The sequence below is a fragment of the Macaca fascicularis genome, chromosome 2 (genome assembly GCF_037993035.2).
Source record: "Macaca fascicularis isolate 582-1 chromosome 2, T2T-MFA8v1.1".
NCBI classification, from domain to species: Eukaryota; Metazoa; Chordata; class Mammalia; order Primates; family Cercopithecidae; genus Macaca; species Macaca fascicularis.
Genome location: NC_088376.1, coordinates 112,668,989 through 112,684,085, shown reverse-complemented (window position 1 = coordinate 112,684,085; position 15,097 = coordinate 112,668,989). Strand labels below are relative to the sequence as shown.

General features: G+C 60.0%; 1 protein-coding gene across 2 annotated transcripts in view; it reads right to left on the bottom strand.

Annotated features, from left to right (window-relative positions):
* Nucleotides 1-15,097, bottom strand: part of BSN (bassoon presynaptic cytomatrix protein) — a 115,635-nt gene that overhangs the window by 5,871 nt on the left and 94,667 nt on the right. For both annotated transcript variants that reach the window (XM_045386264.3, XM_065540581.2), the window contains exons 5-11: nucleotides 8,084-14,746; nucleotides 3,437-5,516; nucleotides 2,321-3,123; nucleotides 2,101-2,200; nucleotides 1,425-1,556; nucleotides 1,125-1,179; nucleotides 655-744 (exon numbers count right to left, since the gene is read on the bottom strand). In XM_045386264.3, the coding sequence (XP_045242199.2) occupies nucleotides 1,139-1,179; nucleotides 1,425-1,556; nucleotides 2,101-2,200; nucleotides 2,321-3,123; nucleotides 3,437-5,516; nucleotides 8,084-14,746 (9,819 nt within the window). In that variant the 3' untranslated portion in view covers nucleotides 655-744; nucleotides 1,125-1,138. The remainder of the gene's footprint in view (nucleotides 1-654; nucleotides 745-1,124; nucleotides 1,180-1,424; nucleotides 1,557-2,100; nucleotides 2,201-2,320; nucleotides 3,124-3,436; nucleotides 5,517-8,083; nucleotides 14,747-15,097) is intronic.

Here is a 15,097-nt window from a genome sequence, read left to right as displayed (position 1 = left end):
GGCCAGGGCAGGCTCCAGGAAGTGGTGTCCCATCCTGCCTTGGCCACTGCAGCCCAGACAGGGCCAGGGCTCCCATCCTGAGGCCCTTCTGCCCTCTCCCTGAGCTGACTTAGTCTGGGGCTGAGACTTCCTTTCCTCTATGTCCCTTCCTGTCTGCCTCTCTACTCCTTCCACTCTTCTATCCTGTGGGCCACAAGCTCAGCCTGTGAAGCCAGGAGTGTTTTGACTTCATTCTCAGAGCTGCAGATGCAGCTCTGCAGGGTTTGGGGACTCTAATGTCTTCCAAGTGGCTGGAGCAAAGGCACCAGCAGCAGACATCAGGGAAGAAGCATGTTCCCCTACAGGTGCCACAGACCACCATGTCCTTCAGGACGACTTTGAACTCAGTGCTCAGCACACAGACTTCAAGTTGTGGGGTGCAGTTGGCCGTGCTGGGCTCTTCTCCAAGGGTGCCACCTGACTTATCCGGCAACATCTCAGGCAGCTCTGTGGCCCCTGCCTCTGCGGGGTGGAGGGCTGCTGACCCATCACAGCTGAAGGAAACCCACCAGGCTCTTCCCAGTTCACACTTGTCAGAACTGGCTAGCTGTCATCAGCTAGGCCTTGGCCCTTCACCCCTCCTCTGGCCCATTTCACCCTGATCCTGATACTCACTGTTATACGCAGAGTCCAGAGCTGCGCCCAGACCTCTGACTCCAGAGATTTTTCCACAGCAATGATACCTCTCTTCATTTCTTCAAGAGCCTGTGGAGCATTTACAGAGGAGGGCTGGAGAGGAGCTGCATCCCTGGAGGCCTACCTACAACCCAGTGCCAGCCCAGTGCTATGACAGCCCTGCAGGGGATAGCAGATGGTTTGAAAGACAAGGGGGCATTGGCCCTGGCTTTGGCCCCTCCTTTGCTGGGGACTCCTACTGTGTTGGCCCCATGGTAGGGGCTCTGTGCACAGCGTCCCTCCTTCTTCTCCTCCCACATTCAGAGAAGGGAACATTGCAGCTCTGGGCACTGAACCAGCCGAAGACCAGACTCCTCCCAGAAGACCCCTTGGGACTTAGAGCCCCACCCCCACCCCCAGTTCCTTGGGCCTTTCCCAGAAGAGGCAAGGTACAGGCTGCTTGTACTCACCATGCTGGGCATGGTCACCAGAATGAGGAAAATTTTTTGCCAAAAGCAGAGACAGCTGTGACATAGAAAGAGGAGACAGCCATCAGGAAATTGGGCCAGACCCCTCCCAGTCAGGGCCACTTGGCACAGTGAAGCCAAGCTCAGCCCAAGGGGCAGGGACTGCCTGGAGAACAACTGGGCATCAGCAGGTGGGCCCTCTGGCTGGCTTCTGCCTGGGTGACTGAGTCTGGAATCATCTCACAGACCCAGCCTATACCACAGCAGCCACCCACCACAGACCCAGTTACAGGCAGTGCATACCTTCCGTCAGTTTGCCAGCTTGCTCTGCTGCCCCGCCAGGGAGGATCTTGGAGAACACGCTCTCCCCATCGGCACCTGGCTGGCTGGCGGGAGCCCCTGGGGTTCCTCCAAGCCTGGCTCCAGCCTTCACACCTAGGAGGAAAGAAATCACCATAATGAGCTATGCATGGCCTGGCTCTTTAGGGTCTGAGAGGGCAAGTAGCCACAAGGGAATCCAAACACAGGTACCCCATGAGGTGGGAAGGTGAGAAGGAGGCTAGGGGAATAAGGAGAAGAAGGTAAGAACAGGAAGACAAGGGGTGGGAGGAGGCAGAAAAAAGGAGGTTGAGGAAGGCAAAGAAGAAGAAAGGGAAGAAAAGGCAGAGAAGAGGAGGAAAGGGGAAGGAAGGAGGGAGCAAGAAGCCATGGTCCCCACCCTATGCTCACCAGTGCCTTCCAGCTTCTCTGCCCAGAGCTGCTTGGGCCCTAAAGCCCCTGTGCTGGTGACCTCATTGGCTTATTCTAACCCCAGGCTTGTTTTCTGCTGGGGCAGTCTACAGCCCGTGGGGTACCTTCTCAGGGATTATTGAGGATATGCAGTGTGAGGTGCATATACCACCCAGGGCACAGGTGGTATAGAGAGAGAACAGCCTGGGTGCTCTGGGCCATAGCCGAGGGTGCCAAAGGATAGGCTCACCTGCAGGTCCAGGTCCTGGCGTTGGCTGGGCCTGAGGAGCCCTCCCCTGTTGTGGTGCTTTGGCTGTCCCTTTAGAGCCATTTGTCTGTTCTGCCCGTGGCTGCAACACAGAACCTATAGCTAAGATTCTGCCCATGCCCAGCCTGGAACCAAAGGGATGTCCAAGCTTCATTCATAACATCTGCCCTGGTTACAACCCATACATGGGAGCTCTGCTTACCGGTCCTGCTGGTTGAGGGCCTGTGGCTGTGGTGGGGCCTGGCTGAGGCTTCCCTGCAGGCTGGCTGGCAGCAGGGGCTGAGCCCCGGGCGGTTGGCTGGCTCTGTTGCTGCAGCCGAGCCTGCGTCGGAGCCTGCTGTGGGGGCTGCAGCCCAAGACCTTGCTGCTGCTGCTGCTGCTGCTGTGGCTGTGGCTGGCGCGATGCTGCCCCAGAGGGCATTTGCCTGGATGATGGTGACTGTGACTGTTGTGGTCCTGGAGCTGCCTGCCGACCTTGCAACTGTGGCTGTGCCTGGGGTTCTGCTTTTGACTGCAGTGCAGCGGGCCCGGAGTGGGCTTGCCGGGAGCCCTTCTTGCTGTCAGAGGCATGATGGTATGCGGATGGAGCACGGGATGGCTGTGAGTACTCAGCAGAGCTGGGGTACCCAGGCTGACCCTTCTTCGGCATAGCTGGAGCAGAGCTGGGCTGAGAGTGGGGCCGGGCCTCATGGCGACCCAGGTCCCGAGCGTGTGGTTTGGCAGCACGCCGTCCTGGCTCCTCACCAGTGTGGCGGCCTGAGTGCCGCCCGTGGTCACCGTGATGCCGGTGTTCCTTGGCTGAGGCATGGCGGCCTGGGCCACCCTCATCATGAGGCCACAGGCCCTCCTCAGGGGGTTCATCGTAGTCATGGTAGCTGTGCCTGGCAGGGCCTCGCTTCTGGGAGGAGGAGGAAACTGCATGGCCCCCGTGGTGCCTGAACCGGTCAGAGCGGGCATCCCGGGGCTTATCAAACCAGTCCGTCTCCTCCTGGCCCAGGTGATAAGCTTCAGAGACCAAAAACAGAATACCATCAACCCCCGGGCTGGCCGCAGGGGGAGGCCTAGCTGAAGCCATGCAAAGAAACCAAGAGAGTGGGTGCCACAGCCACAAGCAGATCAACAGGCCCCCAGCCCACCCTCCCGCAACCAGGGACCAGGGCACAGATGGAGCAGGCAAGGGCAGCCTGCCTGCAGCAGGGCCCAGCAGATGAGGCACCAGACCAGACCCTGCTGGGACATCTCAGGGCCCAGGGCCCCACAGGCAGGCAGGCCCCCCAGGTGCTGAGTATCCGCAGAAATCACCCCTGGCTGCCATTACCTTCGCTGTCGGAAACCACGCAGTGGGAATCATCCAGGATGTAGCCCTCCTCACGCTTATATGCGTGGGCCCGAGGTCCGTCCTTGACATGCTCCTGGACATCAGGCATGGAGTGACTGGAGCAGAACTGTGGGCAGGTATCCCCGCTGGGAGGGAGGGGCCCTCCGGCAGGGCGGGGCCTCCCCAAGGGGCTGACGGGGCTCTCCTCTTCAGAGGCCTGGCTCCGCATGGGGGGTCGTGCCCGGCTGTGGGCCATACTTAGGGATGAGGGCTTGGGGCCCGCTTTTTGAAGTCGCTCCACAGCCTCCCGTTCCCTTTCATACCCCTTGCCCCGGCCACTGAAGTCGTGGCTGGACAGCTTCTCCCCACTGTATGCAGAAGGTGCCCGGGACCGGCTGCTCCCACCATAAATGCGGTCGTCCTCCTCCACTGTGTCCCGGGTGGACATCCCATAATATCTCTGCTGCTCATACACGTTCTTCTTGAGCCCATAGGTGATTTCATCCTGGAACTTCCTGCCCCGAGAGACCAGGCTGCTGCTGACTGCAGGTGGGGGGTAGGACGCCAGGTCTGACTCCACATCCTTGGCCTCTTCAATAGGTGAGAACTTGGAGATCTTTTGTTCCATGCCCTGCTTCCGGTGCTTGCTGCGCTTTGAGGAGATGGCAGCTGGAGCCAGGCTCTTGGAGGGATGCTTGGGCCCCATGGGCCCTGGACCATACTTCTCTACTCGAGCCCCATGCCTGTAGTCACTGTCACCATAGTAGTGGCTACTGGCTGGTCGACCATTGCTCTCCATGCTCCGGAGGTGGCCACCCTTCCCGCGGGGGTCGTATGAGTCCTCCTCAGATTCCTCTTCTCCTCTGGCATAGCAGCAGGGCAGTGTAGGCCCCTCAAGGACACCTGGTTCTCCAAGCTCCTTCCCTGGACGCCCACTGCTGCCTGGCCCCAGGGGCTCCAGCCGCTGGCTATCAGGAGCAGTAGAGGTGCTGTCCTTGGTCAGTTCACTGATGTCATCGATCATTACGTAGTTTCGAGGAACGTTCTGCTCCAGACTGGTATAGTGTGAATCAGAGGGGTAGGTGGGGGCTGGGCTCTGGCTTGCACTGCCACGTTCACTAGCCCGGGGCACCTCAGGGACCTTGCCCTGCTCATAGCTGCTGCTCACTGCTGAGCCACTGTAGCTGGTTTCAGATGGGGCTGAAGACATGGCCACAACGGGGCTGGCGATCACCTCATAGTTGGTGGGCACCTTCTGCTCCAAGTCAGCTAGCGATGTCTGGTGTGGCTTCTGCAGTGGGGCACGGCTATCAGCGGGGACTGGAAAAAGGGTGCTCTGTGTGGTTGGCATGGGTGTTTGACCTGCGTAGTGGCCTGTGGGATGGAAAGCCTGCTGGTTTGGCAGGCCAGGCTCAGCTGGGTAACTGGTGCCAGGAGGAAAGGCAGGAGCTGGGTATGTGTTGGGGCCAGGGTAGGTGGGGGCCTGGTGGGCAGGGAATCCATTCTGAGTTGGCCCACCACTGCCTGCAGAATACTGTGGGGTCGGAGGCTGGAAGCGGGGCTGCTGGAAGGCAGTGGGACCAGAGGGGGCGGCAGGAGCAGTGGCAGTGGCAGGGAAGTCCACGTACTGGCCAGCGGGAGTGGTGCAGCCCTGGAGCCGCAGCTGGTTGAGTTCACTGTCCGACAGGTAGTCACGATGCTCACCAAGACCACGCAAGGGTGGGTAGTCACGGCCACCCCGGTCTTTGGCCAAAGACTCTTTGCGTTGTGTGATACCCAGCTCCAGGTACTTGAGCTTGGCGTCAATCTCCTTCTCCTCCTCATCCAGCTCCGCCTGCTTCTTGCGCAGCTTGGTGGACTCATGCTCCACCAGCCGCAGGTCCCGGTCCAGCTCCCGGAGCAGGCTGGCCTTGGTAGCAGGGACAGAGGTGGGCCCCGTCAGCCCTCGCTGCAGCAGGCTGGCTGCATACAGCTGTGGGGAGGCCTGGCCAGCCAGGGGAAGGTGAGCCTCCTCTGGAGGGGGGCTGGGCAGTGTCCGCTTCACCTTGCGGACCAGGCTGTTGGGTGGCAACGCCGACACCTGAGACAGAGGGAAGGGTGGGCAGCACTGAGACCCAAGGTGTGGTGACTTGACGGGGTGTGGGGTGACAGAACCCAGGCCTGGGCTGGGGAAGGAGCTGGGTTCCATCCTGCTGGTGCCCTGATTTACCAGGCAGCCTGGAGGCCTACCCTGCCCACCCATAGGCCTTGTTTTCTTTGCCATGGAGGGAAGATCTGTGATATTTTACAGCCTTTCTCTTCCCCAGAGCTCTGGGAAGCAGGAGGGTAGGGGCAGGTTCCCTTCATGCCAATGTCCTGTACTGGCCCAGCACATTGCTTTGAGAACCCCTGCACATCTTCAGTGGGCCTGCCATCCTCTGCTTCACATTGAGGTGAGAATACAGCTGTGGCTCTGGGTCTGGGGCCTAGCAGCTGACAGGGGTTGAGATCAGTGGAGTATGAACAGGAGGCATGGAGTGGAGAGGGTCCTGGGCCCGCCAGGCTCCCTAGAGGATCATGGGAAGGGACACATGTGGACTGTATGCCAATCGTGGCAGGCTCTAAGTCATTCTGCATCCTGCTCTAGTCCTCTCTAAAGTGGCAGGCTTCTCAGCTGCCTGCCCACCCTCTTCCTCTAGTGCCCTGCACCACCCTCTGCCAAACCCTTTGGGCTGTGCTCTTGGCCTGGTCCCCAGCTCCCTCCATGTCCCTCGGTCAACCTGCTGTTCTCTGGAGCCACCAGCGCACCTGTAAGTCCTCTCCAGCCCTACCTCCAGCAGCATGGCTTCCTGGTCAAGGTTCCCTAACAGTGCCTACCCTAGATACTCTGCATTGCCTGAAGGTCCACATTGCCTGGCAGTTCACTCTGCCTTCTCCCTTTTTCTCTAGCTCCTAGCCTTCCCAGAATGCCCCATACCCTTGGGTTTCATGGACCACCCAAATTCCAAAATATACTGGGAAGTGACTCATACAGGATTCTTACTTTTTTTTTTTTGAGACAGAGTCTCACTCTGTCAGCCAGGCTGGAGTGCAGTGGCACGATCTCGGCTCACTGCAACCTCTGCCTCTCAGGCTCAAGCAATTCTCTTGTCTCAGCCTCCTGAGTTGCTGGGATTACAGGGGTGTGCCACCACGCCTGGCTCATTTTTGTATTTTTAGTAGAGACGGCGTTTCACCATGTTGGCCAGGCTAGTCTTGAACTCCTGACCTCAGGTAATCCACCCGCCTTGGCCTCCCAAAGTGCTGGGATTACAGGCGTGAGCCACCGCGCCCAGCCGGATTCTTACTTTTTACCTTGCCAAGTAACTACCTAAAAACCTCCCAACTATGTCCACCATGTGTCATAATAAAAATTAGAGTGTGCCCCCAAAATTTCAGGGTGGGCCTTTTATGGAATAAATTTAGCCTTTTGAACCCCTCACTCTGTTATCTCTTTTCTTATTCTGGCCACGCATCATGAGTGCCTATCATGGCCTGGTCTCACATGGCCAGCCCATGGGACCTCTGTGCCTGCAGCAAGGACCACCCTGCCTGTCTGACCTGCCCTCCCTGCCAGCCTAGAGTCCCTGATCCCACCCACACCCCTATATGGCCTGCATATACCAAGACTATTCACTACCCAAGATCACCTCCACAAATCCATTCTAAGGCCCCACTTTTCTCCTCTCTGCATCACACCCTGAAAATGGGCAAATCTACCTCACGATGCCTCTGGTTCCTGACTCCTCTGCCAGATCTCTTCCTTCAGCCCATCATCCCACATTCTGCCCAGGAAACTTTCCAAAACATCTGCTTTGTCCCATCTCACCTGCCTAAAACCTCCAGAGGCTTCCAGGGTCTTTAGGAAAAGCCAACCCTCCTCAGCCTGGCACTCAGTTGTTGGCATTAGGCCCTCACAACCCCCTATTCTCACTTCTGCTGCAGCCCACAGCCAAGCCACTTCTCACAGTCCCCTTCCATCACTGGCAAATAAAGCCACAGCCAAGGGTTATTTTATGCTTCTGAATCCCCTATCTAGGGGAGCAGACAGGTGTGTAAACAGATTTACCGAGGGCCAGGTAGGGGCAGGGAACACCCTGGGGCAGAGAGCACACTGCAGCCCGCTGGGATGGGCCCCTAGTGCTAGGCCATGGGGGCGTGGGCTTCCTGTGTGGCAGTGGAAACCAGGCCAGGACTGAGAGGATGAGAGCACCCCTGCCAAGTCCATGTGACTGATCTTCTTAGGAAACGCCCATAGATGAAGTTTGGAGTGGAAGGGGTCTAGACTAGAAGTGAGAGCTGAAGAAGCCTGAAGTGGGGAGGCAGCAGGGGTGGACCAGGTATGGATGGTGAAGGGACAGTGCTGGGAGGAGGCTGAAGCTCCTAGTGGGGTATATGGCTGGAAGGCTGTGGGGGCCCATGTGTGTGTCTGTATCTGCCAGGCTGTCTGCCGGGCTGCAGGCTCTATCAGATGTGCACCAAGGAGCATCTGCTCATTGACACCTTCCCCTGGGCCTCTGGGGCCAAAGATGCCTCTACTCCCACCCCAGAAGAAGCCCCTCCCTGTGGGGGCCCCTCAGGCTAGGCAGAGACCCCTGTCCCACCCTGGAACAGCCCCTGTTCCCATACCTGGCTACCCAGTCCCCCCTGGTGCTGGTAGAGGGAGAATCTCTCTTTGGCAGACTCTTCAGCGGTGGGGCTGAGGGGCTTAGGGTCAGACAAGGACCGCTGCAGGGTCTTCATGGGGCGAGGCAGCGTCTGCTGGCGGAGAGCGCTGTCAGCCGTGAAGTGCTTCTGGGGACTCACATGAGCCTTGTTCAGCCTCTCACTGGAAGCAAAGGAGGTGTCCAGGAGCCGGTGAGGGGACAGGGGTGAGACTGGTGAGTAGAGGACCTGAGGGGACTTGGGAGGCTGGCGGCTCACAAGCTGTGAGAGAGACTCCGGAGGCAGGTGGGCCTGGTACCCAATCTCCAGGGGATCTGGCTTCTTTTTTTCAAATCTGCCCAGAGGCCCTGGGGTGACGATCTGGATGCCAGGCAGGTAGGGGCTGATGGCAGTTGGCCCTACAAGCTGCGGCCCGGCTACACCCTGGGCCTGCCCATCTGGCTCCGTCTGGCAGGCCAGGCTCTCCCCGCGCCCAGTCTTCTCTGGCGCCGATATGTACCTGATGATCTCCACCTTGGGATCGGTGGCAGCTGTGATGTGGATGGCTGGAGAGACCCTGGGCAGCTGGTCAGGCTCCGTCTGCACAGAGCAGTCACTGATGGTCTGGATGCCCACGCTGCTCATGGCCCTCACAGTGGCAGCAGCACTGGATGACGAGGCAGTGGCATCGTGCTTGCTGTCAGAGCCTGAGTCTGAGTGGCGGGGAAGACGAGACCTGCGGCGGCGCACTGGCTGCTCCCACTCAGCACTGTCCTCGTCGTCCGTCTGCACGCTGCAGTCAGCACTCCGCCGTGCCCGGCGTCGCCGACTCAAGAGGTAGCGGCCCTCCCCATCCTCATCGTCTGTCTGCACGCTGCTGTCGGTAATCCTCCTGACCATACAGGGCTCAGCCACAGACTCTGGCTCACAGGCATCCCGCAGGCGTGGCATGGAGTGCCGCTTCTTGATGCCACCACGGCTGGCCTCCCACTGCTCCTCTGTTTGCAGTGACATGTCTGAGGCAGAGCTGGGGAGACCCCGGTGCAACACAGGCTCACGAGGTTGGCCAGGTCCTTCAGGCCCTGCCATGGCAATGAAGGCTGCATGGGTAAGTGGGGGCCAATACTGGCCATTCTGGGCCAGCTCAGCAGCCGCTAGGGGAGGTCCTCGGCCAGGTGCCTCACAGGCTGCAGGAAAGGGAGCCTTCTGCCGCTGCTTCTGCTCCTCTAGCTGCTGCTGCAGCTGCTGCTGCAGCTGCTGGATCTGCTCCAGCTGCAAACGCTGCTGTGCTAGCTGTTCCCGCTGCAGTGCAAATTGAGCCTGGCGTTCCTCTTGCTGCTGCTGCAGCACATGGTGCTTGATGGTCTGCAGTTCCTGCAACTCCCGCTGCACCAGCAGCTGCTCCTCCTCACGGTGTCTCTGCAGCTCCACACGTTCCCGCTCTAGCTCCTCTTGCAGCCGAAGTTGTCGCAGCTTCTCCAACTCCACCCGCTCCCGCTCTAGCTGGAGCAGCTGCTCCTGTTGCTTCCGCTGCCTCTCCTCCTGTGATGCTTCCTCTTTCTCGAGCCCTGACCGGCTGAGGGCCCCGCTGCCACCCCCAGGAGCAGCATCTACTGGTGGCTTCCGGCCAGCTAGTGGGGCAGGAGCTGGGGCTCCTGCAGCCTCCTTGATGGCAGCAGGGGTGGTTGTGGGAAGAGGCTCTTCTCGTACAGCCCCTACTGGTATCTCTGGCCTTGGAGGGCCCCCAGCCCCAGAGGCCTTGGCAGCAGCAGGTTTCCCCAGATAGACAGGCCCTTCTGCAGGTGGAACACTGGAAGCAATGGGAAATCTACTTGGTGCAGGATATCGGTACAGCCCTGTGGGTCCAAGAGGTACCCGGGGGGCAATCATGGGCACACGTGTCAGACTGGTGAGTGGCACGGCTGTGATTCCACCAGATGCATAAGGCCTGTACATGCCACCACGCACCATGGGCCGCAGGACTGAGGCAGGCTGGGTGGTGATGGGCAGTGTTGCAGCAATTGGGGTATTGATAGTCGAGTAGATCATGCCATCAGCTGCACGTACAGTGGCTGTGGACGGCAGCAGCTGTCTGACTGCTGTTCCCTGGCCTGCTGCAGGCCCATACTGGGCAAAGTTCCCAGGACTTGGGTGGCCCTCTGGAAAGGTGGGGTTACCAAGGAGTCCAGGTCTGAGGGGAGCCAGACTCTGCGGAGCACTGAGCCCGGGCCCGTGCTGAGGCTGGTACTGCACAAGGTCAGGGCCACCACCACCAATGCCATGCCGCCCACCATACTGGTCCATGGAGTTGAGGGCAGCGCACATGCGACTGATTTCACGGGCTGTGGTGGCACTGTACTGGGCCAGGCTGGCCTCCTGGAAGCCAATTGCCTCTCCCCGTGGGCCGTACCTGTGGTCTGAATAGATGTTTGACACTGAGCTATAGCGCCGCATGGGAAGCGGGTGAGCCAAAAGGTCTGTAGGATGACGCAGGTCCGTGACTGAGCCATACTGCAAGCCCTGCCCTAGGTAGCGTCCGTCCGCAAAGCCCAGACTGTAGGAGTGCTTCAGCGAGCTGAGATCCATAGCTGACTCTCGTCCAGGACCCTGGAAGAGCTGCCCGATCCTCTGGGCATGGTAGTTGAGGCCAGCCTCAGCCAAATTGGTGTCAGACATGGAGGAGTACAGCCTACCAGGCAGGCCTTGTGGGTAGGGCCTCTGCTCCTCATGGGGCCCAGGCCCCACAGCCCCCTGTGCCCGGTAGGTGGGGGGCTCAGGAGGCTCAGGGTCCCGGGGACCATAGAAGGGGCCACTGCTTTGGCCAGGTGGGGCAGCATCTGCCATGCTCTTCTCAGGCACACTGGGGGCTGGGTGGAAGGTGCCAGTGCAGCTGCTGCCAAAGGGGAGCTTGTAGACCATGTCACAGCATGCCAGCTGGCTCTCAGGCCTCATCCCGGTAAGGTCCAGGGCACCCGCAGGCTCCTCTGGGAGCAGTGTGGTCACAGTGCCTGCTGTGCCCTCTCCCATCTGTACCACCACTGTGTGTGGCTTCCTGGCACCTGGCAGAGCATGTGACCGCAACTCTGCAGGGGTAGCCCGGTGGGGCTCGGCACCCAGCTCTGGCACTGGGCCTGGCTTGAGGCCAATGCTCTGGGCGGTGCCCATCTGAGTGATCAAAACGTCCCTTCTGGCCAGAGGTGCTACTTGGTTGGGCAGATTATATCTGGCAAACTTGGCCTCCCTGGGTCTTCCCCGGGGCCCACTTCGGTATGGGGCTGTCTGGACAGCCTGCTCTACTTGTTTGACCTGGGCCAGGCACACAGGGCTACCCCCACCCTGGCCAAAATCAAGGCGGCTCTGGTAGGGGTCTCCATAGACCACAGGCTGCTTTTGTTGAGCCATGAGCACAGACGAGGCCATGGTGATGCTCACTGTGGTGGCAGTGGCAAGGAAGGTATGGGTCTGCTCCTGGGCATTGAGGTTGATAACCAAGGGCTGCACGGCAGTCGACTGCCGTCCTGGGATTGGATCCAGGGCAAGACCATACTTCCTCGCTTCCACAGCAAGAGAGGTGAGGTCCATGCCCTGGTCAGTGAGGATGATGGGAGTGGGCTTGACAGCTGTGCGGAGGTCTACCACTGCAGTGCCAGGGGGCCTGGGGCCTGGCTCAACCCTAGATGTCCCAGGGACAGAGGAGATCCGGCACAGGGAGATGTTCTCAGCAGGGAGGGCACCCCAGCCATATAGTGCCAGGGGCCCATCCGCACCAGCACTGGGTGCCCGTGGAAAGCCAGGTGGCCCAGGTGGCTCTGGGGGCAGCTGAGACACACTCGGAGGTGTTGTCTGGCTGTAGCCATGGGTGGTGGGCTGGATTTCAGTAGGTGAGCAGAGCGGGGAGGTGGAGGCACTGGCATGTACCATTCTGGTCTGGCTGGAGGCGTCTGATGCCAGTGTGATGACCATAAAGGGAGCCTCCTGAGAGGACTCCTGCCACACCAGGCGAGGCGTGCTGGGTCGATGTGGTGTTTGTGTGCCCTGGGCTACCATAGGTGATGGAGTGGGGGCACCAGGGCTCCGTGGCATGTCTGAGGCAGGGGCTGGACTTGGCGTCTGTGTAGAGAACTCTGCTGTGGCCCTTGGGCCCAGCTTGCCAGGGGAGAATGTGGGACTCTCTGAGGGGGAAGATGGGGAGAGAGGTGGGCTGGAGCTTGCAACATAGGAATATGCCCGGGAAGGCTGAGGAGTGCCACCCTCACCATCACTCGCACTCAGGGGCTTCTCTCTAGCAGCCTGTCCAGCTGCAGCAAGGCCAATGGGGGCCTGGGGTAGATCCTCAGTTTGGGACCCATAGTTTGCAGTGGTTGGGCTGTGTCCATAGCTGTGGGCTGTGGAAGATGGTGAAGGACTGCGCTCGGAGCCTGATGGGGAGGCTGGAGTCATATATCCTCGTGGCAGCCCAGCTGGACAAGGAGCCACAGCTGTGGTGGCTGGGGTCCCAGGGCCCTGGGAAAAGGGCATGCCTACCTCCTTGGAGGTTAAGCTGGGGGAGGCAGGAGAGCTGTGCAGCTTGAGGGGGTCCTGAGTCTCCTTTGCAAAATGCTGAGTGACACGGACATCAGGAATAACTCGGCCCCCGCTGCTGTCTGAGGAGGTGGGGGTAGAGAAGGACACAGGGGCCGTGAGCTGGGTGGGACTGGTACCAGGGGTAAGGGGGCCGCCATTTTGCTTCATTGGGTCCATGTATGCACTCTCAGCATTTAGAAACTGCTTCTCCTTCTTTTTGTCCTCAGCAAAAGCCAGGTCTCGTGAGGAGGCCTGCCGCATGCGGACTATGCTCTGTGATGTCTGAAGGATTTCTTCATACATGGCTGCTCCCAGGCTGGCTGGCGTGCCCTCTGCGACAGGCTGAGCAGCCCGGCCATAGTCACGGTCTGCAGTGTCTTGATATTCGAAGGAGCCCAGGCCCCTGGGGCTTGTGGGCTGAGAGGGGCCGCCATGGGGTCCCCGGGCCCCTGCCGCCTGGCCTTGCTGCCTCTGAAGCAGCTCAGCTTTGCGCATCATCTCCTCATAAGCCTCCTCGGCGCTCTTGAGGGGCCGTCCGGAACTGGGAGTGGTGGAGCTGCCAGAGGGTGTCTCGGTTGGTGAGTAGAGGGACATGAAGGTGGGCAGGTTGTACTCACTGCCTGACTTGTAAAGCCGGCTAGGGCCACCATCCAAGGCCTCAGCCTCAGAGTCAAGGGAGGGCGAGGGTGAGTACTCAGAGCAGGAGGAGCGGTGCAGCTCCTCCATCTCGGCCGCCTGCCTCAGCTCCTCCGTGGGGGAGGCATCCTCAATGGGTGACAAGTTACTGGGTGGTGTCTTGGAGCGCTCTCGCCTCCGCTGGGCCCGCAGTTCTTCCTTGTCCCGCCGGGTCTTGCGGGCCGTGCTGCGGATGCGCTGCTGCTCCACCTCCCGCATCTTCTCTTGCTCACGCAGTAGCTCCTCTTCCTCCCGCAGCTCCTCCTCCTCTGAAGAGTCCTCAATGGTGGGTAGCAGGGGCCCATGGGAGCGGTGCCGGGCCTTGCGCTGCTGCTTCGCTTCTTCTAGACGCTGCCTGCGGCTGGGGCTGCTGTCACTGTCCTCCTCTAGGGAGGACAGAGAGGTGGGAGAGGTGCCTGAGGTGTAGCTGGGTGTGGAGGCAGGCAGTGTAGAGGAGTGCTCACCACGGGAACGGTCCTCAGGGGAGCCCGTCAGGCTCTCCATCTCCAGCTCGGGCTCCCGGTCCAGACTGGGGTCTGGGCCTTGGCCCAGGTCCAGCTCATGACTATAACTGCCCGTGCTGTTGAGCTCAATGGTCTTGAAGCGACGGAGCCCACCCTGCAGGGCCCCACTGCCATCGGTAGCTTCTGCTGGGCCTCCCTCAGGGAGCAGCTCCTCATAGCCTGTGGTGGCATTGTGGGGCAGGCGCCTCTTGGGCAGTGCTGCTGGTTCTTGGCTAGGCTCAGGCCTGGGTCTGGGGCCACCCTTCTGGGTGCCATGTTTGGCCAGGCCACGCCCGGAGGTGGCAGTGTCATCCTCCTCCAGGTTGTCTTCCTCGGCGCTCATCTCCAGAATCTGCCGTCGCATGAACTCCTCATCAGTCAGTTCTGCTGCCCGGGCTGGGGGCTGGGGTGGAAGAGGTGACAGGCCACCCTCACTGCTGTCCTCCACATAGTCGTGCCTCAGTTGGCTGCCAAAGTCGTCTGAGGACTCAGCAGTGTCCTGCTTCTCTCTCCGGCGCCTCCACTCAACAGAGTCTTCGTCTTCCTCCAGGATATCCTCCAGCTCCTCATCAGAGTCAAAGGCCTCAGGCGTGATGGACAAGGAGTGGGGCCGCTGCTTCTGCTCCTCGCCAGTACTGCTGGAGAGTGGCTTGCTCCGCTCACCACTGGGGGCCAGGCCCTGGGCCTGCAGCAAAGGCCGCATGCTGCTCCCCACCTTGTGGATCTCGGAGGGGCTGGGTGGATGTGGCCCTGTCACCCCTGCACTGTCCAGCTGTTCCACCTCCTGCTGCACGACTCCTGTGATCTCACTCTGGGAGCTAGAGATGCCGTCGGAGGAATAGCCTGTGTCACTGAGGCTCTGTGGGCTCCGAGACATGTCCTGAGAGTAAGGCTTGCCCACCAGGTCCTGCAGCAGGGTGAAAAGCAGACACTGACTCCCCATGGCAAAGCCTGTGGTGGGAACCCAACCCTCCCTGTCAATCCCAGGACCCTGGGGAAGAGTCTGTCCATTTCCCAAGGGTTTAGGGCCCGCCACCCACCCTATCTCCTTCTGGCCTTGAATAATCTGAAGGATCCATGGCAGGCCCAAACCAGCCCTTGGTCTTCAAAGAGAAACTTTACTAGATCAAAGAGTATCAAAACCCAGCAAAGCATCTAACAAGGTGCCGGACACAGCACCAGTGTAAAACTCACAGTCTCCAAGCTTGCCAGAACCTCATCTAGACTTTCCTCCTATTGTGTCCCTTCCCTCCTGTGT